Here is a 21945-nt window from a genome sequence, read left to right as displayed (position 1 = left end):
AGAGTGCGCCTGGCTATGCCCTGGTTATCGGGGTCTGCACACCCAGTTCATGCAGCAAGGGGAGCAGGGCGGGCAGGACTGGTGGGGAAGCCTCAGCTCAGATAAGGGTCTGATGCTGTTCTTCTCGTTTCAGATCAGAAATGCTGCAGAATCCGAAGCCCGGACACCTTTCGGTCTCATTAAAGGTCATGCCTACACCATCACGGGGCTGGACCAGGTGGGCAGGACTGGGCAGCGCCTCAGCCCTTCCTTAGTGCACGGCAGTTCAGTCACCTTCCGGGCCTCCCAAGTTCCCACACCCAGAGGAGGCAGACAAGGTCAAAGCAGCGAATCCCCCATGGCACCACGCGTGGTCAGCTGGTGGGGGGCCTGGGCCGCATCTGGGTCTGTTTTTTCTTGTCTGCTATTGTTTCCCAAGTCTGCACTAGAGGGTTTCCTGGGGTGCAAGACCACAAGAGAGTAAGGAGACGCATGGCCAGGAGCTTCAGGAACTGGCCAGATAATTGTGGGCCGCAGAGTCCCACAATTAGCCATCTAAGCAGGAGATGCTGGGAGGCCACCCCCTGGCTCCTGGGCAGTCAGAATGGGGCCTGGCACAGGGAAGCCGCTCGACCTCCCAGACCCCAGGCAGGAGGCAGTGTCCTGGCCCCACAGCCTGTGAGTGCTCCCTGCTCTGCCCCTCCTCTGCCCTGCTCAGGGCTTCTGCTGAGGCCTGAGGCCCCGACCGGGGAGGGCTCCCTGCTCTGCTCAGTCTACCAATTAAATTCCACTCATCCAGGGACACCCTCACAGGCACAACCAGGACAATCTCCTAAAGCAGTTGAGTAAGACATGAAATCATCCTAAGTCCCATCCTGGGCAGGGTGGAATTTACCCAGCCCCTACACAGCACCACCCCACTTCGGGTGAGCAGCTGGCCAGCAGGAGGGTCCTCGAGGGGCTCAAGGGGGAAGAGAGGGAGGAAACGGAAGAGGGGAAGAGGGGAAACCAAGGGCTCCACCCCCAGCTCAGTGCAGCAAAGCCCACCCAGGGTCCTGCCTGGCCTACAGCTGGGCACCTCTGCTCCCTCCTGGGGCTGTCACATCCTGTAACACGCCCCAAATGTGTGGCTGGAGGGAGGAAGGCCCTTCTGTGATGTGAGCTGCGGGAGACCCCAGGGAGTCCTCTGCTGACTTGTAGCTGGAGCTGGTCCTTGTGTCCACCTGCCCCTTAAGTAGGCAAGTGGTTGTTCTACGCATTATTCCAAGCAGAGGCCTCCCTCGTCCTGCTCACAGGGTCTGTTTCCTCTCCACCAACAAGGGGCCTGCTGGCCCCAAAGCACCTCAGATCAGGGAGCTCCTGAGTGCTCCCCACAGGCTGCACCGGATGCTCTGAGAGCTGATATTGCTGAGAGATATTGACCAGAGCAGGACAGCTCTGGTGGCTGGTGTCTCCACTGTGGATGAACGGAGGTCCGTCTGCCATGCTCTCCCTCCCAGTCCTTTCCCCAAGGACTTGGCCCCAGTCCCTGCTGCAGCAGTGCTGGAGGGCCTGGGTGCAAGAGTTCCCCGGAACAGCAGGTTCCTTCCTGTGACCAAGGGCAGAGCCCGGGAAAAGGAATCTGGCCTTCCTTTGCTGCCATTGCTGCATTCCCAGCCTGTGGCCCTGTGGTCCTGTCACCCCCTGGGGCTCTGCGAGCCCATCTGAGGATGCTCTATGCCACTCAGGTGCTGAGGGGACCCAGAAAACCATGATGCTGGGTTCTGTGCCAGAGGAAGCTCTCCAGCTTCGTGTTGATAGGGAGTCACTGTCCAGAGGAGGCGTGGCCATTTGCGGGGGCTACTAAGCCCTCACTGTAGAGGCTACCACCTGTTTTCAATAGGAATTTGGAAATTCCACCGGCTGGTTATGGATGGATGAGTCCGTGGAGAGGGGCCCGAGCCCACGATGAACACAGCCAAGCTCCAGTCTTCTCACTTCCTACCTCCCTGATGCTTCTCCCTTCTAGGTAGACTTCCGGGGCCAGAAAATCGAGCTCATCCGAGTCCGGAATCCCTGGGGCCAGGTCGAGTGGAACGGGCCGTGGAGTGACAGGTCAGACACAGCACTGGCAGCTTGGGCTGCTGTGAACTGGGCACTACAAGGAGGAGGCTGCTGTGTTTGGAGTCACAGATCCCATAGGCCACTCGGAGCTGCAGCCTGAGTTTGAGGGTGTGGGCAGATGCTCCCCATCAACTCTCCCGAGTCCTCCTGCCCATGGGTCAGGTGTGCCCGCCTCACAGAGCCTGGCCAACCTCTCCAAGGCCATGCAAAGGAGGGCTTGCTATGAATGGCAGCCATGAGCAAGGGAGGAGTAGAGGCCACTCTTGCTCCTGGCACCAGCAGGCTGGAGGCCATGCTGAGCTGGGGCTTCTGTGGGCTCCTCTGCCCCCCACGGCCGCTCACCTCCTTGCCGTTTTCCACGGTGGTCTACGGAGAAGGCCCCAGTGGCCAGGTCCTTCACTCAGCAGCCTTTGGACATGCACTTCCACATTTGGGGACCTGAGGCCAGTGAGCCTCCGCATCCCGGGTGCATTTCTGGGGCCAGTGAGAATTCATTTGGCAGGGCAGCCGCATGGGCAGCATGGCTCCTGGGAGGACCCTCCTGGCTGACTCCACCCTGTTGCTCCTAGCTCCCCCGAGTGGCAGTCTGTGGGCCTGGCTGACCAGAAGCGCCTGTGTCATGCTGCTCTGGACGACGGGGAGTTCTGGTACAGCTTCCGTTTCTGTTGAGTGTGTGACAGGTGTTGAGTGTGGCCATGGCCTGGGCGAGGACCGCCACCTCTCCCTTCTCTCTCTCTCTCTCTCTCTCTCTCTCTCTTTCTCTCTCTCTCTCTCTCTCTCTCCCTCCCCCCCCCTTTACTCTCTCTCCCCTCCTCCCAGCTTTCCTCCTCCTCCTCCTCCTCCTTCTCTCCTCCTCCTCTCTCTCTTCTTTTCCTCCCCCCCCCCTCTCTCTCTCACACACACACACACACACACACCATGGCCCCCAGGCTGGCAGGGAATCTAATCTCAGTGACGTTTGGGTTGGGACCCTCCCACCTCCAGGTCTCTTTATGAGTCTCTGGAGAGTCAATGTCATCCAGAAAGCCAGGCAGAGCCTCTGGTGTGCAGCCAGCGCCCTCCTCTGACCTCTGCCACCCCGATCGGCTTGGCTGAGTTTGAAGACAGGCAGCGTGGCCCAGCACCCTGCCAGCTGAGACCCGAGCCTCGAGGCCGCCCCCAGCTCACCTCTGGAATCCAGGCCAAGAGGGAGGCCCTTCCTCCTGCCAGCCTCCGCAGCTCTATCGCCTGGCGATGGACCCTCTCTGGCCCCACATCCTCCTGTGTGGGGTCTGGAAGCCCACCTATGGCTTCCGGCCTGCTCCCTGCATGCTCCCGCACGGGCCCTTGCATGAACTCATCCCTCTTCTCACACCTTGTGAACCCCAAGCCAAGATCATGACGACAAACCCCCAGCTTCCCTCCTTTCCTGCCCAGGCGCGTGGGCCCTGTCCTACCTCCTGTGTTTGCAGTTATCTTGGGCGGCAGCCTCGCCAGGCGGTTCTTGCACTAGAGTGGCCTCCAGCTTGCCTGGTGATCTGGGCAGGACATGGCCTCTCCACTCAGTAGCCTGAGGTGTGAGCACAGTGCTCTAGGACCTGAGGCCCTCTTGTGGGCTCCTTGGCAAGGTCCTGTCTTGTCCCCTCCTCCCTGCTCTGCCGTCCCTAACTCCCTGGGCTGAGCCTCTCAGAGAGGCCACTCGGCCTGCCCTCCAGAGCCTCCCTCCCACCTTCCCCATCCCTTTCATGTTCACCCTCCCAAGTCCAACCATCAGCACCTCTGGGCTCTGCCTTCAGATCATGCCTCCCTGTGACCACCAGCCAGACTGGGCACCCACTTCTCTCGCTGTGACTTCCCAGCTGGCTGGTCAGCTTCACCTGTGTCCCTAAGGTCTGCTCCACACAGTACCTGTGGACCAGGTCACTCTGCTCTGCACCCTCCAAAGGCTGCCCCCTTCCCAGAGTCAAAGCCATGCCCTCTGCCCACCCAATGCCCACGACCTTGCTCTTTGCCTGCCTGGACCCCAGCAGCTGCTCCCCATGGGCCTACTTCCCGTCTCCTCTTGAAGGGCACCTGGTCCTGAAGGCTCCTGGCTCCCAAGAAGGGACACCCCACCCCGTGCTGCATGTGACCCCACCATGGCCCATCATGCCGTGTGATTGTCTTTTTCTCCTTTTTGAATATTTACTTCGCCTTTGTCTGTGTTCAGTCCCCAGCTGGACCTCCCCACCCTGGAGGACAGGAGCTGGATGGTTGGAGGGAAGGATAGTGGGCTGCCACTGCCCTCCCTCACCCACCTGACCCTCTGTGTGCAGGATGGCCTTCCAGGACTTCAGGGCCCACTTCGACAAGGTGGAAGTCTGCAACCTCAGCCCCGACGCGCTGCAGGAGGATGCGCTGAACAGGTGGGAAGTGGCCGTGCACCAGGGCAGCTGGGTCCGTGGCTCTACTGCAGGGGGCTGCCGCAACTTTCTGGGTGCGTGGCCTCCCTGTCATTCTCTCTTCCATTTCCAAGAGTCCAGTCCATCCTGGGGACATCAAAGGGCCAGGGCAGGACCCCAGAGAAAGCCAGAAGTGGGTAGTTGGTCTACAGGACCCCAGGGAGGCCTGGGCATGAAGGCTGCTGAGGGTTGGTAGAAAGCTGGACAAGAAGTACTCACAGAAGCAGCCTGTTCTGCCACTCAGGCCATTTTCCAGTATAAGAGACAGAGATCACCGTTGGCCAGGTCAGCTGTAAAGAGGGCTCACCACCCTGCGGCCTGACAGCACCGGGCAGCAGCAGGATGGGCTTGGGGTGACGTTCAGCTCTGCCTTCTCCCCTGGGCTGCTTCTCTCTGTGGTCGTGAGCAGGGGCAGGGGCTTGCCTCAGCGTCAGGTCTTCCACAGGCCTCATACGCTCCGCGAGGTGGCCTCAGAGCCCTGACCCCCTAACTCCTCAGCCCCATGGTGCCGGGGCGCTGAGCACTGCTCGGCTTTGCTCCAATTCTCTGTGGCAAAAGGGATTGCCAGAGACTGGAGTTCATCCCTGGATTGGGGACGAGGTCAGTCCCACCCAAATTGCACAATCAGTAAAAAGAGGCAGGAGGATGACCCCAGGCCAACGCAGGCCCCCTAAAATTCCGAGTGGGAAACACAGGGTGGAGCAAACTTCAGCAGGCTAGACCCGTAGGAGGACCCTGGAAGGCTGAGAAGTGGCTCAGAAGGGGACAGGAAAGGGAGGCCCCAGGAAGCAGGGCAGGAGGGCTGATGGGAGAACCTCGAGTTGGGAGGACCTGGGTGGGGAGGGGAGTGGAGTACACTTTGCTTTTCTGTTTTGTCCCCTTAAGGAAGGGACAGTAATCCTTCTCTTTCAAATGGCAGATACCTTTTGGACCAATCCACAGATAAAACTGTCCCTGACCAAGAAAGATGAGGGGCAGGAAGAATGTACTTTGCTCGTAGCCCTGATGCAGAAAGATCGAAGGAAGCTCAAGAGGTTTGGCGCTGACATGCTGACCATCGGCTACGCCATTTACCAGGTGGGGAGCGAAGCCACACTCAGGTCCCATTAGGCTTCTGCATTCCCAGCTCTTTCTCAGTTTTGTGCCAGAGATTGTAACCCATACCAAACTCTGCCTGAGGTGCAAGGCCAAGGGCCAGCCTCAGAGAGCCCCCTCCTCCTCCTGCAGAGCCCCAGCAAGGACGGACACCTGGACAAAGACTTCTTCAGGTACCATGCCTCCCTGGCTAGAAGCAAGACGTTCATCAACCTGAGGGAAGTCTCTGACCGCTTCCAGCTGCCCCCAGGGGAGTACGTCCTGGTCCCCAGCACCTTTGAGCCCCATCAGGAGGCTGACTTCTGTCTGAGAATCTTTTCGGAGAAGAAAGCCATTAGCTGGTGAGGAGCAGAGGCGGACCCCAGGCCCCTTCCTCTAGCATCCAGGCACTAGGGCCATCAGGACTGCAGAGCCAGGCCCTTTCCATCCTGGGAATCGAGGCTTTTCAGCCCTTCTCTTCCCTCACCAGGCAGACCTGCCAGTCTCCCTCCCAGCTGCTCCCAGGGTCCTGCCCCCAATGCCCTCTTGGTGAGACCTTGGTTTTCTCAGATCCTGGGGTCGAGGCACACTTAGGTACCCACAATGAAGGGGACTGTCCCCTTACCAGTCTGGCGTGTTCCCTCAGCTCCAGTTTAAAGACACTGGCCAGTCTGAACTGTCTTACACTCCGCCACGCGTCTCCACAGTATCCTGGTGAAGCTTGTATCTGTCACTTCTAGGAATAAGCTTCCCATGACTGTCCTGTGCTGGTTGCTCTGTGGCAGAGGGGAAGTGGCTCGAGAGGCAATGACCCATTTCCTGAACCAGCAAAGCTATTCTAGAGATTGTAGCAAAGTCTGCCTCCGTATTTAAGCTGGAAAAATCCCCAGGAAGGGAACAACCTGTGCAGAGGTAGAGAAAAGGCAGTGGATGCCGGGCTGCCCTGGCCTTGGGCGCAGTGAGGCCGAAACCAAGGGCTGACCAGTGGGCTCTCTCCCAGCTCTGAGGCCTGTGTTCTCCTGGGATGGCTGGTGTGTCCCTGGGAGTGCTGCAGATCTGGATGTGTAAGACCTGATTCCTCCAAATGTCCCGGCATTGGCAGGAGCCAGGACAAGGCTGCCCCTCCTCTTAGTATCACAGCTGTCCAAACACTGAGGGCCCAGGATGAGAACAGCAAGAGTGACAGTTGCTACCCTTCTTCCTCTTTTCCCTAAACACAAGTGACACACATGACCAGGACAGGGAGTGCGGCTTGCAGTCTCAGGTGGCTCTTGGTCCTGACTCCAGGACTCGTCCTCTTGAAGTCCTCCCCAGCCAAGTGACAGGTCTCAGCGTCTCTCCTCTGGAGATGCGGAGTTTGCCGCATAGTGTGCAGAGAGCCTGCTCCGCCCCACATGCCACCTCCACCACCCTCGTTGGAGGGCACCAGGGGATCAGGGAGCAGGTCAGGGTTAACTCTCTTATCTGCAGAGCTCAGAATTTGCAGAGTGTCCTTGGATGAGGGTAGCCAAGGGGAGGGTCTGAGTGATGGGGGTGGCATGTCCATGCATGGGGTCTGCAAATCCTGTGGGACATAAGGGCAGTGAGCCAGGAGGGCTTCCTGCAGCTCAGCAGATGGCACATGAGGGTCCCCCATGAGACACACAGTTGAGGCACTGTGCTCTCTGTCCCTACAGGGACCTGGATGGCACCGTGGACATCGATCTTCCTGAGGTGAGTGCACCCCTGGCCAGGGAGGATGGGACTCAGCAGGAGGCTGAGGGCCTTCCTCTGACCATGGTGCCACCTTGAGCTCATGTCCAGGCCGTGGGGTCAGCGCCTGTGCTTGACTGACCTACAGGCTGAGCCTGGGGCCTCTGTCCCTCACACAGACAGGACTGCCAAGGTGAAGCAGGTTGTGGGGTATCTTCCTTCTCTGGGCTTCCACCTCCATGGAGAGGTACCTGCCTCCTGTGAGGGGGCAAAGTGAATGCATTTTAAGAAAAATAATAAAAAGGAACAGAGCAAGGGGTAGGTCCTTTCTGTGGGCTCAGGGACACGAGTCCTCCCACTCTCTGAGTGTTGGGTGGAGGGTCCATTTCATCCCATCCAAGGGCCATGAGACCTTCAGAAGGCACCAGGGTGTGGTGCTCTAAGAGGGGACCTGCAGCTCCATGCTGGGAACAGACACAGGCAGCAGGAGTCGGGGCCAGGGCTGAGATGAGCACCCTGAGGAAAGTCACCTGGACAGGCAGGGCGCTGACTGGTTGCTTTGTGCTCTGCTGATTCCTATTCCTGCTCAAGCTGCCACACCACGCAGAGCCGCTCTGGTCCACAGGGTGCTAGGGATCTGTCCACGGAGTGCTAGAGACCATTCCTAAAAGCCAGCGGATCTTTAGACTCCATTCGGGATGTTCTGCCTCCTGGAGTCTGAGACAGAAGGATGCGATAAGTCTAGCTAACCAGGTCCTCCCAGACTCCTCGTCCTCATCTTGAGGACCTCCTCTAGAGGCTCCATGAGCCCTTGAGGCTGCTGTTCCGTTGGCAGCAGCTGGTGCACACTGTGTCCATGGTGGCTCGAGGTTCTGGCTTAACCCTTGGGGCAGCACCGTGTCCATTCCAGGGCTTTTCTTTCCTGTTTCTTTGGGAGAGCAATACCAAGTTTCTCTCCTGTGGGTCCTACTGTGCCCACCTCTGGCTATTTTTCAGCCTTCACAGCCAAAGCCACCTGAGCAGGAGACAGAGGAGGAGCAGCAATTCCGGGCCCTGTTCCAAAGAATTGCCGGCGAGGTAGGTGCACCTGACCAAGGCCTGGCCTCTTCCCAGCAGAGGGTGGTGGTCATCGGATTTGACAGCGGTGCCTCCCTGAGGCCTTGTGGGGCTTGTTGCAAAGTGATCCCAGCAGATGCCCAGAAACAGCCTGTCCACATACCTGGCACCATTGTCCCTCTGTTGATGGGGCAGCAAGGCCCATGGTGGCTCAGAATTGGCCCAGAGGCCTCTTGTGGCAGATTGGGGAAGCCTTGAAGAGGAGGTGCCTCTGAACTCTGCCCTGAAATCACTGCCATTAAAACGCTCTGTGTTCTGCTCTGTGCTATCCAGGGAGGCACACTGCAAACTGCGTGCCCAGGAGAGAGTTCCCTGGTGCAAAGCATTTCCATCTATTAACACCAGAGGGTGTCCAGGATTGGCAGCCAGGGCCAGGCTTAGGCCACCAAGGAAGGACAGGACATCTGTTCCCTGTCTCCTGTCCTCAGTGCTGCCCCCATCCTCAGCCCCGTTGCTCAGCTTCCTTGCTGGGCTCATGGCCTCCTGGGGGCCTGGGAAAGCCTCCTGGCCCCAGGATTGTCCTTCCACTCGGGGGAAACGGCTCAGCCCCATTGTGTAGCCTGGTAAACTGATGTGTGTGACATCAGCAAACTCTGCTTCCCCTGCCTGGGACCCATGGTGCAAAAGGAGCTGGCTGGAGACCTGACCTGAAGCTGGGGTATCTAGTGCTGTACTGGGGCCTTGCAGTAGCCAAGCAGGGTAGAAGATGGACACAGGGACTGGGCCTTGTGCAAAGCGCAGCAGGAAGAGCAGTCACTTCCCTTGGGCAGGACTCAGGATGTGTCAGGTGCTATCTGGAGATCTCAGGAGGTGACAGGTCAGAGCCAGCACGGTGGCCTCTCAGCTACTGAGGTGAAGGGCAGGGGCAGAAGTCATCAGAAGTGGAGTGTGTGGAGGGGGAGGGGGATGCGGACAGAAGGACTGTTCCCCACTCCCCCCCACCCCCCCAGTGTGGGTGCGGGCGGCATCCACCCTTCTCACAGGGTCAAACATCCAAACCCAGGCCCAGGAGCTCCAAGCAGAACCAGTGATACTGATCCTGAAAACTAGGATTGGGCCTCATTCCCCAGATGTTGAAGATTAAACACTGGAGAGACTCCAAGGCAAGAGCAAAACAGTGTCTTGCCCTTTTATGGATTTTAGGTTTCCTTTCTTCACCTTTCTACTGACCAAAAGGCAGGAAGAGGCTGCCTGCTTGTGTTTGGAGAGTCTGACTCTCCCCTCCCCAGAGGCTGGTGGTCAGGAGTCATCTGCCCATTTCCTTTTCCTTGGTAATCAGCCACCTGTTCTTGGCCCCTCTCACCAGCATTTGTTGGTTAAAGCCGTTGTACAGGGGGTATCCCTTGCTGGCCCAGATCCTGGACAGATGAGCCCAACAGCAGTGGCACCCAAACTTCCCTGTATATGAAAGCCACCCGGGGACCCGGGAAGACTGAAGACCCCCTTCTGTAGATGTGGGCCCAGGCCGGCTGCATCCGCCCTGAGCTTCTGCTCTGTGGATGCTGCGGTGGGTGCCCTTAGATCCCCTAGAGGACTTGGAAAGAGCCAGCAGCCACAATCCTGGATCTGGTGACCTGACCATGCCTGGGGCGCTCAGGAGGGGCGTGTCCAAAAGGGGCGTGTCCACGAGGGGCGTGTTCAAAGGGGGCGTGTCCAGTAGGGGTGCCCTTGAGGGGCATGCCCTGGAAGGAGCATATCCAGGAGGGCGTGTCCAGGAAGAGACAAGCCCAGGAGGAGTGTGTCTTGGAGGTGGCTGTCCAGGAGGGCGTGTCCTTGCTCTGCTCCCTAGTTGCAGCTCTGCAGGAGGCTGGCCTGCTCTCCAGCTCCCTGCAATACCTCCAGGGCCATCTGAGCTTTGCCAACCGCTCCAGGTGTCTCTGATCCTCGAGAAAGTGGCAGCACACCTAGCCCAGTGTTCTGTGCCCGCCTTGGGTGGGCCTCTGCTGGTCGGCTGGGCCTTCCCCAGGAGCTGTTGGGCAGTGGCAGCTACCCAGAAGATGAGTGATCTGCTTATGGCTGTGTCCCAAGGGCCAGTGTGTCCCTCGAGCCCAGTCAAGCTGGAGCTGACAGAGACTCACGGGGGTCCTGAGGGCCTAAGGAGCAATGTCTTCACAGGACATGGAGGTGACCGCAGAGGAACTGGAGTATGTCTTAAATGCTGTGCTGCAGAAGAGTGAGTAAACCCCTGGGGGCCATGGAGGGGGGAACCACACCGCCAGCTTCAAGACCCTGTGCCGGGCTTCCCAGGACTTCAGAAACAGCTGTCATTGTTTATTCCCTGATTCCAAAAAAATGACACAAGTTAAGGGTGGACAATTCTAAAAGATGCACAAAACCTTCTGGCCAAGGTGAAGATCACCAACCCTCACCACCCACAAATCACGCTCTCAGCCAGTGTGTGGGCACGGGCTCCGTTCAGGACATTCCCTCTCCTCAGAGGGAGACCCTGTGCCCACTCGCAGCCCTCCCCATCTCCATCCTCCCTGTGGCCCCAGGCACCACTGCTCTGCTCTCTCTGGATCTGCCAATCCTGGGCAGTTGGCAGGAGGCCTTCCGGCCTGGCTTCCTTCTCTCAGTGACTTCCATGTTCACGCCTGCTGCAGCGTGTCTGAGCTTTGCTCCTTTTCATAGCCACTGGCATTCTCTGTGTGGCGTGTCCCTTTGTCTCTTCATTTGTCCACTGACGCGTTTGGGTGCCGCTGCGGTGGACCTCAGGTTTCCAATGGGCGTATTGCTTTCCTCTTCCCTCCATGGTGACGAGAATTTCTGGTGGAACTCTGCACTTGATGTTTAGCACCCAGCCGTTTTCCAAAGGGACGTTTGACATTTCCACCAGCAGTGTATCAATGTTCAAGTTCCTCCGACAAGTTTAAATCCCACCTTAAGCTCACTTTGTGTGAGCAGGTCATCAAATGTGCTCCAGGGACACAATTTCCACGGGTCATGCACGTGTGGGAGTGGCCTTCGTCCTTAGCAAGGCCCTTCCTTCAGTCATGGATTCATTTTCAAGCTTCTGCCCTTAAATGACCTGAGAGAAACCTTCATGGGCGATCTGTCATTTAGAATTATTGAATTAGAAAAAAAAAAATGATGAGAGAGTTATCCCTGTTTCAGTTGTTGGGTTTTGGGGTTGGGAGTGTTGTGTTCTAGTTTTGCAGTGCTGGGGGCTGGGTCCACAGCCTCGTGGGCGCTGGGCAGGCGTTTTATCACTTAGCTGCAACCAGCCCGACATTCCTATTTTTTAAGCTTTTTTCCATATATTGCAAATTTTCCCCTATTCCTACCAGCATCATAAATGCCCACGTCACAGTTCAAGAGCCTGCCTCTGGCCACCCTGGGCTTCAGTGCATTTGACTGAGGGTCAACCAAATTCAACTTTCACATGTGATTTCAGGGAAAGACCTCAAGTTCAAGAAGCTGAGCCTGATCTCCTGCAGAAACATCATTTCCTTGATGGACGTATCCTTCCCAGCAGGCTCGGGTCCTGCAACTTCTGGCAGCACTCTGCCCAGGGTGTGAGGCGCACAGTCTCCATGGGCAAATTCAGCAGCTAGGGGACCTCTGGTGCTGAAGTCCATCAGAATCAAGTGGGCCTGGGACCGTCCAGGGACTTGGGACCTCATTGGCACTTAGGTCCCTTCGCAGGAAACAGAAGAGCTATTTCTATGCTTTTGAAAACATCTCACCTTCCATATCCTCTCTTCAGAGAGCCATGGTTCAGTGCTTAAAGCCATCTCCTCAGGGACAGCGCTGACACCCACACCACCAGACCAGCCCACAGGCCATCCTGGGTGCCCCAGAGCTGGCCCCTGAGGACCCTGGGTAGAAAGGTCAAACTTCCTTGACCCACGCGGCCAGACCAGCGGCAACGGGAAACTGGAGTTCAGTGAATTTCGAGTGTTCTGGGACAGGCTGAAGCAGTGGATCGTATGTGTCCTGGCGAGACCCCCAAGCCTAGGGCAGGGGGGCAAAGGCCAAGGCCACAGGCTGAGTGATGGTGGCAGGGACAAGGGGAGGCACCAGGGTGGAATCCTGATGCTTGTGGCAGTCCCCTAGACTGAAGGGAAGAAAGGGCGCTGGGCTGGGGTAGCTGGGGGCAGGGCTGGCCTGTGGGAGGCCCTGGGGGGAGCCTGGCCTGTAGGAGGCCCTGGGATCCATCTCTAGTGCTGCTCACACAGGAGGGTGGCCAGCCTCACTTCTCAGGGCCCTCGGGGCCTGCTGCCCTCCAGCTGCTGCTGCCCAGCTACCCTTCATCCACTCCTCCCATCCCTGCCTGCCCCACCCCTACAGAACCTGTTCATTCAGTTCGATGTAGACAAGTCTGGCACCATGTCGTCCTATGAGCTGCGGACTGCACTGAGAGCTGCAGGTAGGACCTGCTGGGGCGTGGGGCTGCCTGAGATGGGGCCAGTGTGCTGCCTGCTGGGCCCTGGCCCTGGCCCTAGCTGGTGGCCAGTAGTGGGCCTCTGAGCTGATCTGATGCTGCTTAAGTCACAGACCTAGCACCCCAGGTCTTGGAACCCTGCATTTGACAAATGAGGACACTGAAGCCGTGTACCCCCAGCCAAAGCGGCACTAGGCCAAGCCTCCTGGCTGCAGCCTGGCACTGTCCCTCCAGCGTGGGTGTGCAGGAATCAGCAATATCCTCTCAGGATCATTTCTAGCCCCCTGCCCTCAGGTTAAAACACCCTGGAGAGTCAGTCATACCAGGTGCCACCCTGGAATCCTCAGAACAGGACCCGCCAGAAGTGAGCTCAGACAGAACCAGAGGGGAGGCTGGCAGGACCCAGCATGGGGCTCAGACACCAACCATTGGGAAGGTGCCTCAGGAAGCCTCCTGAAAGGTCGACCAGACCCCAGGGGTGATGTTGGTGAAAAAACCAACACCAAGAGCTCACTAAGCCTGCAGTGTCAGAGCGCCTGTGAGCACTTGCCCCTCCTGGCAGACACCTCTATGCCCACCCAAACCAAGCCAGGCCCCCACCAGGAAGCTCTCACCTTGCCAGGCAGAACACGCTCCTTTGTCCAGTTCTCCCTGGCCACATGGGACTCCTTGGCCCACAGTGTGGACCCCTGGGCTGAGCCTGTCCCGGGGCCTCCTGTTCCTCCACAGGCTTCCAGCTCAGCAGCCGCCTCCTGCAGCTCATCGTCCTCAGATACGCCAACGAGGGGCTTCAGCTGGACCTGGACGACTTCCTCAACTGCCTGGTCCGGCTGGAGAATGCAAGCCGTGAGTGTCCTCCACCCAGTCCACCCCAGGTCTGGTCACCCTCCATGAGCACATACAAGCAACCAGCAAATATGGCAGACAGATCCGCAGGGCCATTGAGAGCTATGGACACATGACCCACATGGCTTTCTGGGGCAGGTGCAGTGTCATGTACATCGTCCAGAGATCCCTATTCCCCACCTGTCCTATCTGTGCGAGGACACTAGGCCAAGGTGGGCTTGTGCCCCACCATCCCAGGGAAGCTCCCACCTCAGGTCAGGTCCCAACAATGTACAGAATCAGAGTCTCCGTCCCCTCTTCCCTCCCCCATGGACCATTACCTCAAAAGAGACTTGTCCCACCAAAAGGGATAGAGATTATGTGTAGGTGCTGTTTGAGGCTGCAACCACCTCCTTTACAGGATGGTTAGGAAGGGACGTTGCATGTGTCCTGGGCATCTCAAGCATGCCATCCAAGCACAAAGGGACCATGTCTACAAGGCACCTTGTGCTGAGTTAAATGCTCTGAAGGCACCATCCTGAAGGTCTTGACTTTTGAACCAGAGGCCCCAGTCTTCCATTTTGCATGAGCCTTGCAAATTATGTATCTGGTACTCCTCGGAATTTGCTAGCTCGAAGGGGGACCTCACAGCACCTGGTAAAGCAAGGAGAGGTCTCTGTGGCACAGTGCAAGAGCTCTGCTAGGCAGGTGACAGTTCTGATTGCCTAAAGCTTGTCTCTGCGGCCCGCAGGCTCAGGGTGGGCTAAGGCATGATGCAGGAGGCTTGGAGGGGCCAAGCCAGCTGGGCCTGAATGCTGGCCCAGGTCACCAGCAGCTGTGGAGAAGGGACCACCTATAAAGATGGCATAGATCCACATGGTGGGCAGAGCTGACCCTAGAAATGGGAGATTTGCCCCAGGAGGCTTAGTCTAGTGCTGCTCTGGCTGGGTTGCATGGCTTCTCCTTTCTTGACCCGCTCAAGCCTGACCCTCCCTGCCACGGGGCGCTCAGCGTGTTCTGGTGGAGCACTAGGGAGCAGTCCTGAAGGCTTCCCAGGCCATTTCAACTTCCCATCAGACAGCTGCAACATCCACTGCATGGAAAGAATAAAGCCCCACACTCGGAGCTTCCCAAACTCTGCTACAGCCCCTGTGGAAGCTCAGACAATCCGGACAGAGGCAGGGTGTGGCTCCGGGCAGAGCCTTTACCTACACTCACAAGGCCCCTGGCTCTGTAAGCATTTGGAGCAGGGAAGAAAGCCACAGGAGCAGGCCATATGTGGCCACGGCCACCTTGGAGAGATGAGGGGGGACAGCAGCAGGTCTGCGTCCTGTGTGCGACACACAGACTCAACACTCGTCACCTGTGACTTCCCCCCATGTCCCTAATACGTCCTTCCCCCCAAGTGGATTGCTAACCCATCTCAGGCCTGCCCTCCCCTCTGGAGGTTTTTCCAGCCAGTAGACTTGGCCTTGCATGATGGAGCTGCCATTTGCATACCTGACCAAGTTCTCAGGGACTCTCGACTTTACCCAGTCCCACTCCATGCTGGAATCCCCGGTGGCCTCTTGAGTGCTCATTGGCCACCCAGGATCTGGACTCGAGTCACTTGGTTGTTGGGTCTCCACGTCCCTCTGCTCCACAGCAGTCAGTCCCCTCTCCCCGCTCTGTCCTCATGTGAAGCCAGGAGTGGTCAGCTCTTTCTAAGGTGGGAGGCTGAGGCCCAGGGACACACGTGATGACCCCAACCTGCTCCCCCTGCTGCCCCTGCTGCCTGTCCTGTGACAGCCCCAAGTGCCCCCACCCACGAGGGATTCAGACACAGTACAGCTTTCAGACTCAGTAAAACCTTGGATACAGGCACTTGTTTTCTGAGGGAGGTCATGGATTTCAAGGGGTCTGTAACCCCAAAGATTAGGACAGGGAGATGTTTTGGACCCAGGGGTTGGCCAGTAGACTGGCATAGGGTAGAGGCCAGCACTGGCCAGCACAGTCCTGCCTGCTGTGCCAGAAGACCCCTGATTCCCACTAGAGGGAGCAGCTCCCCACAGTCAGCCCAGGCTGGCCCTGGGGCTGGGAAACTCAGCGGGGACCATGTCCATGGTGCTCCTCCTCTCTCCTGGCAGGGGTTTTCCAGGCTCTCCGAATGAAGAACAAGGACTTCATCCACCTCAACATAAATGAGGTACGACACAGCCTTCTGCCCAGGGCCCCGCAGAGCACATCTCCTGAAACGTGCCAAATGCACAGCTCCTGAGAGGCCTGGCGTTCCTGTGGGTGGCTGAGATAACACAGCGCCCGACAGCTCCAAGGCACTCTTCACTTGTCTCACAGGGTCACTGTCAAGGTTAAATCCACTGCTGAGTGCCCATAGCACCCCATTCTGCAGAAGTGGAAACTGGGTCGTAGAGATGAACCACCTAGCATGCTGGCGCCCTCCCTGGCTCCTGCCGCCTGGGCTCCTGGCCAGACTGCTCCCAACTTCCCTCCCTCCTCTCCCCCTGCGCAGGTGGTCCAATGGCTGCCCTGGGCGCGCCTCTGTGTGTGCACCTCCACACTTCAGACCCAAGGCGTCCCCAGGGGGGATGCTGGGCCAGGAGAGCACGGGCCACTTTCCAAGTCTCGGAAGGAGCATTGGGGTTTCAGTGCACCTCCCCAGAGGACCTTTCCCAGCCGCCCTGCTGCGGCATGGGAGGCCAACCCTGCTGGGGGAAGCAGGTTAGAAACGTAGATTCCAGGACCTTCCCAGACCAAGGCATTGGAATCTTGTTTCACGGGATCCTGTGATTCCTGCATATGTGAAGTTTGAGAACTGAAGCAGGCTCCCTACCAGGGAGGGAGAGAGAACACCCCATAGCCATGCATAGGCATCATGCTGCCATGACAAGCCTGGTGGGAAGGAAAGCGGGGACCCTGGAGAAGGGTGAGAGGAAGTCCACCTCCTGCCCACCAACCCGCTGCTGACGAGCCCCAGTCGCTCCCACAGCCCTGCTGTGATGGAGGGTTGCCTCCCTCCTGAAGGCAGGGGACCCTGCAAAGGGGAAGCTTCTTTCTGTTGCCCTGGTCATGGGGCCTGAGTAAGGCTGCCCCTCAACAGAAGAGAGGATATTCCACTGTCCCCGTCGTGCTCTCTAGTCCCGTCGTGCTCTCTGGAGTTACAGGGAGGGACAAGCCCTCATCCCTCTCTCCCTGCTTTCAGTTCATCAGCTTGACAATGAACATTTGAGGCTGCCCTGGTGGGAGGCACTTGTCCAGCTGTCGGCTTTCGGACAGTGAACTACAGCGCTGCTCCTGGTGGATGGTCTCGCCCAGGGCTCTCTCCTGCCCTTGTCCCCTGCCCACCTGCTCACCCTCCCACCTGAGAAAATGAAATCTCTGCTGTTCTTATGGACTCTGTGCTGCTTCTTCATAAGATCACTGTCTTCTTAGAAGCACCTGTGCCCATGACCAGGACCAGGCTCTGCTAGCATTTTCTCCCTCCATGTCCCCCTCCTCCCATTCACAAGACAGCCCTGACACGAGGGTCCTGGCTCCAGAGTGCTGTGGCCACCCCCTCAGATACCTTACAGAACAGTGTCAATACTGGGTGTGTGGGATGACTCTCCAGGGAAGGTATCTCCCTACAGGGTGACATCAGCTCACCCCCTCTGCCCCCAACGTGTCCACGTGGAGATGGCTCCCCTCTGGGAGCTGGTGACTGAGTCAGCCTGTTCATGTAGAATCTCTCTGTGCCCCAAGCCTGGGGCAGGAGAAGCCGATGGCTACGTTATTTCTCCTGAGCCCAATTTTGGTGGCACCTGACTTTATCCCTCCCCAGCACAAGTGACGGAGCCCTGCCAAGGCTCCCAGCACTGGAAGGGAACCACGGCTCCCCGTGGGAGGTAGTGGATGAGACACTGCCTTAAGGGACATAGGCCTACTTCCTTAATGGAGCACTTAATGGTGGCAGAGGAGGTGGAAGGTGGGGTGTCAGGTGGACCAGAAGGAAGGGGACAAGGTGAGCAGATGGAGTCTAAGGAGGGGCTTCAAGAAGGCCTCGCCCCCAACTCCTGACTAAAGGTGCCAGTACCAACAGGAACAAAATGGACATAATCAAATGGAGAAGAAGACAACTTCATGATGGCTAGAGTTGAATACCCAGGGATGCCTCACCACTGAGCCACACCCCAGACCTTTTCATTTTTTATTTTGAGACAGAGTCTCACTAAATTGCTTAGGGCCTCACTAAGTTGCTGAGGCTGGCCTTGAACACACAATCCTCTTGCCTCAGCCTCCTGAGTCTCTGGGATTACAGGTGTGGCCACCGTGGTCAGCTCCACTCTTAATTATTAGCAGAGCACTGGACAGAAGGTCAGCAAGGATGCAGAAGGCCTCACAGGCCCCCAAACAACTTGCCCCCTCACATTGGTGGAGCATCTGCCCCAAAGCAATGAGCACACACTGAGGCCAGAGAGCTACACACTCGAGGCCTCAGAGCTAGTTTCAATATTTTAAAAGAGTTTAAATCATTCAGGATACATTCCTCAGCCACTAAGGAATTCAATTAGAACTAGAAAAAGAAACTTCTAAAAGATCCATGAGTTAAAGGGGAAAAAAATCATAATGAAGTTTGGAAATAATCTGAACTAAACGAAACAAAAATATAACACATCAAATTTAATAATACAGGGCTAGAGTAGCACTCAGAAATACAGAAAGTCCTCAAACCAACAGCATAAGCTTCCATCTCGACAGAGGGAGAGAAAGATCAAACCTAAGAAAGCAAAAGGAAAAGACATAGGTCAGAGCAGAAATCAACCTGAAAATGGAACACAACAGAAAAAATCAAGGAGATAAAATTTGTTCCTTAAAAATATCAACAAAATTGTGTTTTTTTTTTAAACTAAACCAACCAAGGAAAAAGAGAGAAAGAAACTAACAAAGGCATTATGCCGACCCTAGGGAGAGAAGTGCATGTCAGGAACAGCTTCATGCCACCAACTAGCAGCTCAGATGACATGGAAAGTCCCTAGAAAAGAACCCATCACCACACTGACCTGAGGAGACAGAGCCCTGAATAGACCCAGACAATAAGGAAACTGAAATCACAGCTTTAATGTTCCCATGAAGAAAAGCACAGGCCTGGCTGCCTTCCCTGGTGAATTTGGTTACATTTGAAGGAAAAGGAAGGCCAGTCTGACTCGACTCCGTCAGGACAGACAGGGAGAGGGACGACCGTCCAGATCATCCAGGGGGTCCACACTGCCCTGGCGAAGCTGGGCCCAGGCCGGGTCCTCACAGTGCAGCGGCTCTTTCTCAGGGCCGCGAGCAGGCTAGACGGTGCTCTACCACTGAGCCACCCCCAGCCACGGGCAAAAGTGCTGATGGAATGCTGCAGGCAGAACCCAGCAGCATGAAAAGAAGGGAGGACAGCAGGTCCCAGGAAGGCAAGGGTGATTTACATCCCCAAATCAGTGACTATAACATACAAATGGAACAAAGGACAGAGCCCACAAGAGGGTCTCAATCAACACAGAAAAGTCCTTCCCATGGTAGAATAGGAGGGAGCTGTCCCAGCTTCATAAAGGGCATCTGTGGAGAGCAAAGGACCAGACGCTTCCCCCACAGGCAGGAAGAAGGCAGCCGTGCTTGCCCACAGCTCTGGGTGAGAAAGCGCAGCGGTAGGCTGTGCCTGAAGGGTGGAAGGGAAGGCCTGGCAGGACGCCACCTGAGACAGTCCTCGAGACCCTACCAAGGAGGACTCGAGGGAAAGAGGGTCCCCACACAGGTGCCCCTCTGGGAGGAAACTCCCTGCAAAGCAGCCGTGATCAAGGGAATGTGCTCAGCGAACAGGATGGAAATCCATAGATAAATCTTCCACCAAGGCCAGTCAACGGCTTACCACGGCCTTGGTCAGCTTCCAGTGGAGGAAAGAGGGTCTTTCTGCAAATGATGTGGGGACAATTGGATCACCAGGTACCCAGAGGTACAAACAGAGAAGCACTGTGTTAGTCGACTGATTTTCCACTGTGACCCAAGTGCCCAACCAAAACAATCTAGAGGAAGAAAGCTTTATTTGGGGCTTGTAGTTTCAGAGGCTCTGTCCACAGACAGCTGCTCCATTGCTCTGGGCCCAAGTGAGGCAGCACATCACTGGGGAAGGGCCCCGAAGAGAAGAGTAGCTCAGCTCATGGCGGGGTTAGGAGGCAGAGAGAGAGCTGGGGGAAGGGCCACAGGGCAGATGCTCCCCTCCAGGGCCAGATGCTCCATTCCCAGTGACCCCCTCCTCAGCCACACTCCACCTGCCCACAGTTACCCGGTCATTCAAACTAGGATGGACAGATTAGGTCACAGCTCTCACAATCCAATCACCTCTGAATATTCCTGTGCTAGTAGGAGATTTGGGGTTCACCTCACATCTAAACCATAACAAAGACTGAATTTATCTCACACCACACATAGTCAACTCAAAATGTAGCATACTTTTTAAGAACTGAAACTATCCATTTTCTGCAACAAAATATAGGAGTAAGTCTTTGTTACCTTGGATTAGGCAAAGATTTCTTAGATAGGACACCAAAAGCACAGCTCATTTATAGAAGAGAGAATTGGCAAATTGGACTTCATTGCAATTAAAATATTTTTTGCTTTTTAAAAGTCATTATTATAAAAAAGAAAAAGAAAAGTGACAGAGTGGAAGGAAATCATCACAAATCATGTCTGACAAATTTTTTGTACCCAGAATACCTAACAATTGTAGTCAGTAAGATGAGAAACCACCCAATTTTTTAAATGGGCAAAGATTTGAACAGATATTTCTCCAAAGAAGATACACAGTGGCTAATAAGCACATAAAGGATGCTTCGCATCGTCAGTCACTAGAGAAATGCACCCCCAGATCCCCACAGACCTCAAACCGCTGTGAGGAGGGCTGACACTGTGTGCGGGCAGGCAGGGCCCAGGCAAGGCCTCCTCCAGTCCCAAAGGAGCTGAAGGGGTGAACGCAGCCTGCAGTCCCTAAAATGAAGGCACACCCGATACAGAACTTAGTGACCCCACCTCCAGACCATCCATTCTGGTCTTATGGAAACCATGCACACAGTGCCAAGACTTGGCAGCCTCACTCACGAAGCCACCAACCAAAAGTGTCCTGTGGCTGAGGAAGTAGGCGGAAGGGAGCGGATGAACAGGGCTCCTTCCGAGGGATTGCTTCACAGCCAAGGAGCCGGCTACTGACACACGCTTACCCCACTCACCTGAGGCTTCCAGAAAGTCAGATGGCAGAGACTAAAAGCAGGTCAGGGCACAGCAGCTGGAGGCTGTGCTGGGTGACCGAGGACAGCAGGAGGGAACTTCCTGGAATTCTGTTAAAGACAGGGCCTCCCTACGGGGTCGGGCTTGCATCACACTGCTCTGCCTCGGCCTCCCGGCGGCTGGGATGGCGGCGCACCCCTGGTGAGGAACTGTCACTATCCCCCAGAAGAGGGTGTCCTTACACCCTCTTCTGGGGGATAGGAGGGCTTGCTTGGGGTCAGGCCCAGCAGCCAGCAGCAGGCAGCATGAGCTGAGCTTGGTCCTTGGTCACTACACTGCCACTAGTTCTCAGTGTTTTGATGGCAGACACCAGCAGGGTCGTGCAAAATCCTTACACACCCAGATTCCATCCCCAACTCAGAGATGACGTTCACCATGTTTGGCAGCCACATGGTCACTACTGAGCCCTGTGTTGAGTGGATTTAGGCCCTATTGTCCATCTGGACTTCAGAAGGACATCTTAAGTACTGAATTGAGAGTGTTTTTGTTTTTGTTTTGTTTTGTTTAACTTTAATGCTGTCCTTACGAAGCCTAACATTTCCAGCACACTTCCATCGTCAACACGGAATGAACACTCCTGAATGTCCTCATTGCTGCCCTGTCACTATGCGTGATACTGGGCTCCTTCTTAGTGACCCTACCTGTCTAGAATGCCCATGCTCTACTGCAGGAGCTCGAGGTGCTGAGAGTGCTTCCTGACAGAGGCCCGGCAGTCACCTGGGGAAATTCCAGAGCGGCTCAGTTAACATTCAGACTTAGCGGTCTTAGTATATTAGGTCTTAGCTGCACTGTCCTCAGCTCCATACAACAGTCTTTAAACCCTGCACTGGGGCCCAAGGGGCTGGCAAAGAGGCAGAGGAACGAAGTGGCATACTGCCATGGGCCCTGCTCGGGCGACCTGGGCGGAGGTGTGGAGGGGAGGTCTCCTGAGGACCAACCTGACTGCCGTGGGAGGCTCACCTGGCCCTGAGTGTCTCCCCTGCTTACATTTTTGAAGCCGGACAAAAGCCTGAAGCTCCAGGAAAGATTCTCCAGCAGAGTCCCAGGCTCGGAGACGAG

The 21945-nt window shown here is 56.4% G+C and overlaps 1 protein-coding gene and 1 long non-coding RNA gene across 4 annotated transcripts in view; one reads left to right on the top strand and one right to left on the bottom strand.

Moving 5' to 3' along the window:
* Positions 1-16937, top strand: part of CAPN9 (calpain 9) — a gene marked incomplete at its 5' end in the record, with an annotated part of 27405 nt that extends 10468 nt beyond the window's left edge. For 2 of the 3 annotated variants that reach the window (XM_081298059.1, XM_081298057.1), the window contains 15 exons: positions 134-217; positions 1988-2073; positions 2652-2729; positions 4377-4537; positions 5422-5579; positions 5730-5938; positions 7253-7289; positions 8265-8345; positions 10500-10557; positions 11779-11843; positions 12243-12311; positions 12675-12753; positions 13498-13614; positions 15720-15778; positions 16793-16937. In XM_081298059.1, the coding sequence (XP_081154185.1) occupies positions 134-217; positions 1988-2073; positions 2652-2729; positions 4377-4537; positions 5422-5579; positions 5730-5938; positions 7253-7289; positions 8265-8345; positions 10500-10557; positions 11779-11843; positions 12243-12311; positions 12675-12753; positions 13498-13614; positions 15720-15778; positions 16793-16819 (1368 nt within the window). In that variant the 3' untranslated portion in view covers positions 16820-16937. The remainder of the gene's footprint in view (positions 1-133; positions 218-1987; positions 2074-2651; positions 2730-4376; positions 4538-5421; positions 5580-5729; positions 5939-7252; positions 7290-8264; positions 8346-10499; positions 10558-11778; positions 11844-12242; positions 12312-12674; positions 12754-13497; positions 13615-15719; positions 15779-16792) is intronic. The other variant, XM_081298058.1, reaches the window with a different exon arrangement.
* Positions 11280-21945, bottom strand: LOC308651172. Its single transcript, XR_014022508.1, has 4 exons — positions 21847-21945; positions 14098-14247; positions 13383-13598; positions 11280-11436 (listed from the first exon to the last, which is right to left on the bottom strand). It is a non-coding gene; the product is annotated as an uncharacterized lncRNA (long non-coding RNA).

Source organism: Spermophilus citellus (assembly GCF_964194105.1).
Source record: "Spermophilus citellus genome assembly, chromosome: 6".
In the NCBI taxonomy this organism is placed as follows: Eukaryota; Metazoa; Chordata; class Mammalia; order Rodentia; family Sciuridae; genus Spermophilus; species Spermophilus citellus.
Note: the sequence above shows the minus strand (reverse complement) of the source record. Positions and strands in the feature narration are given on the sequence as shown.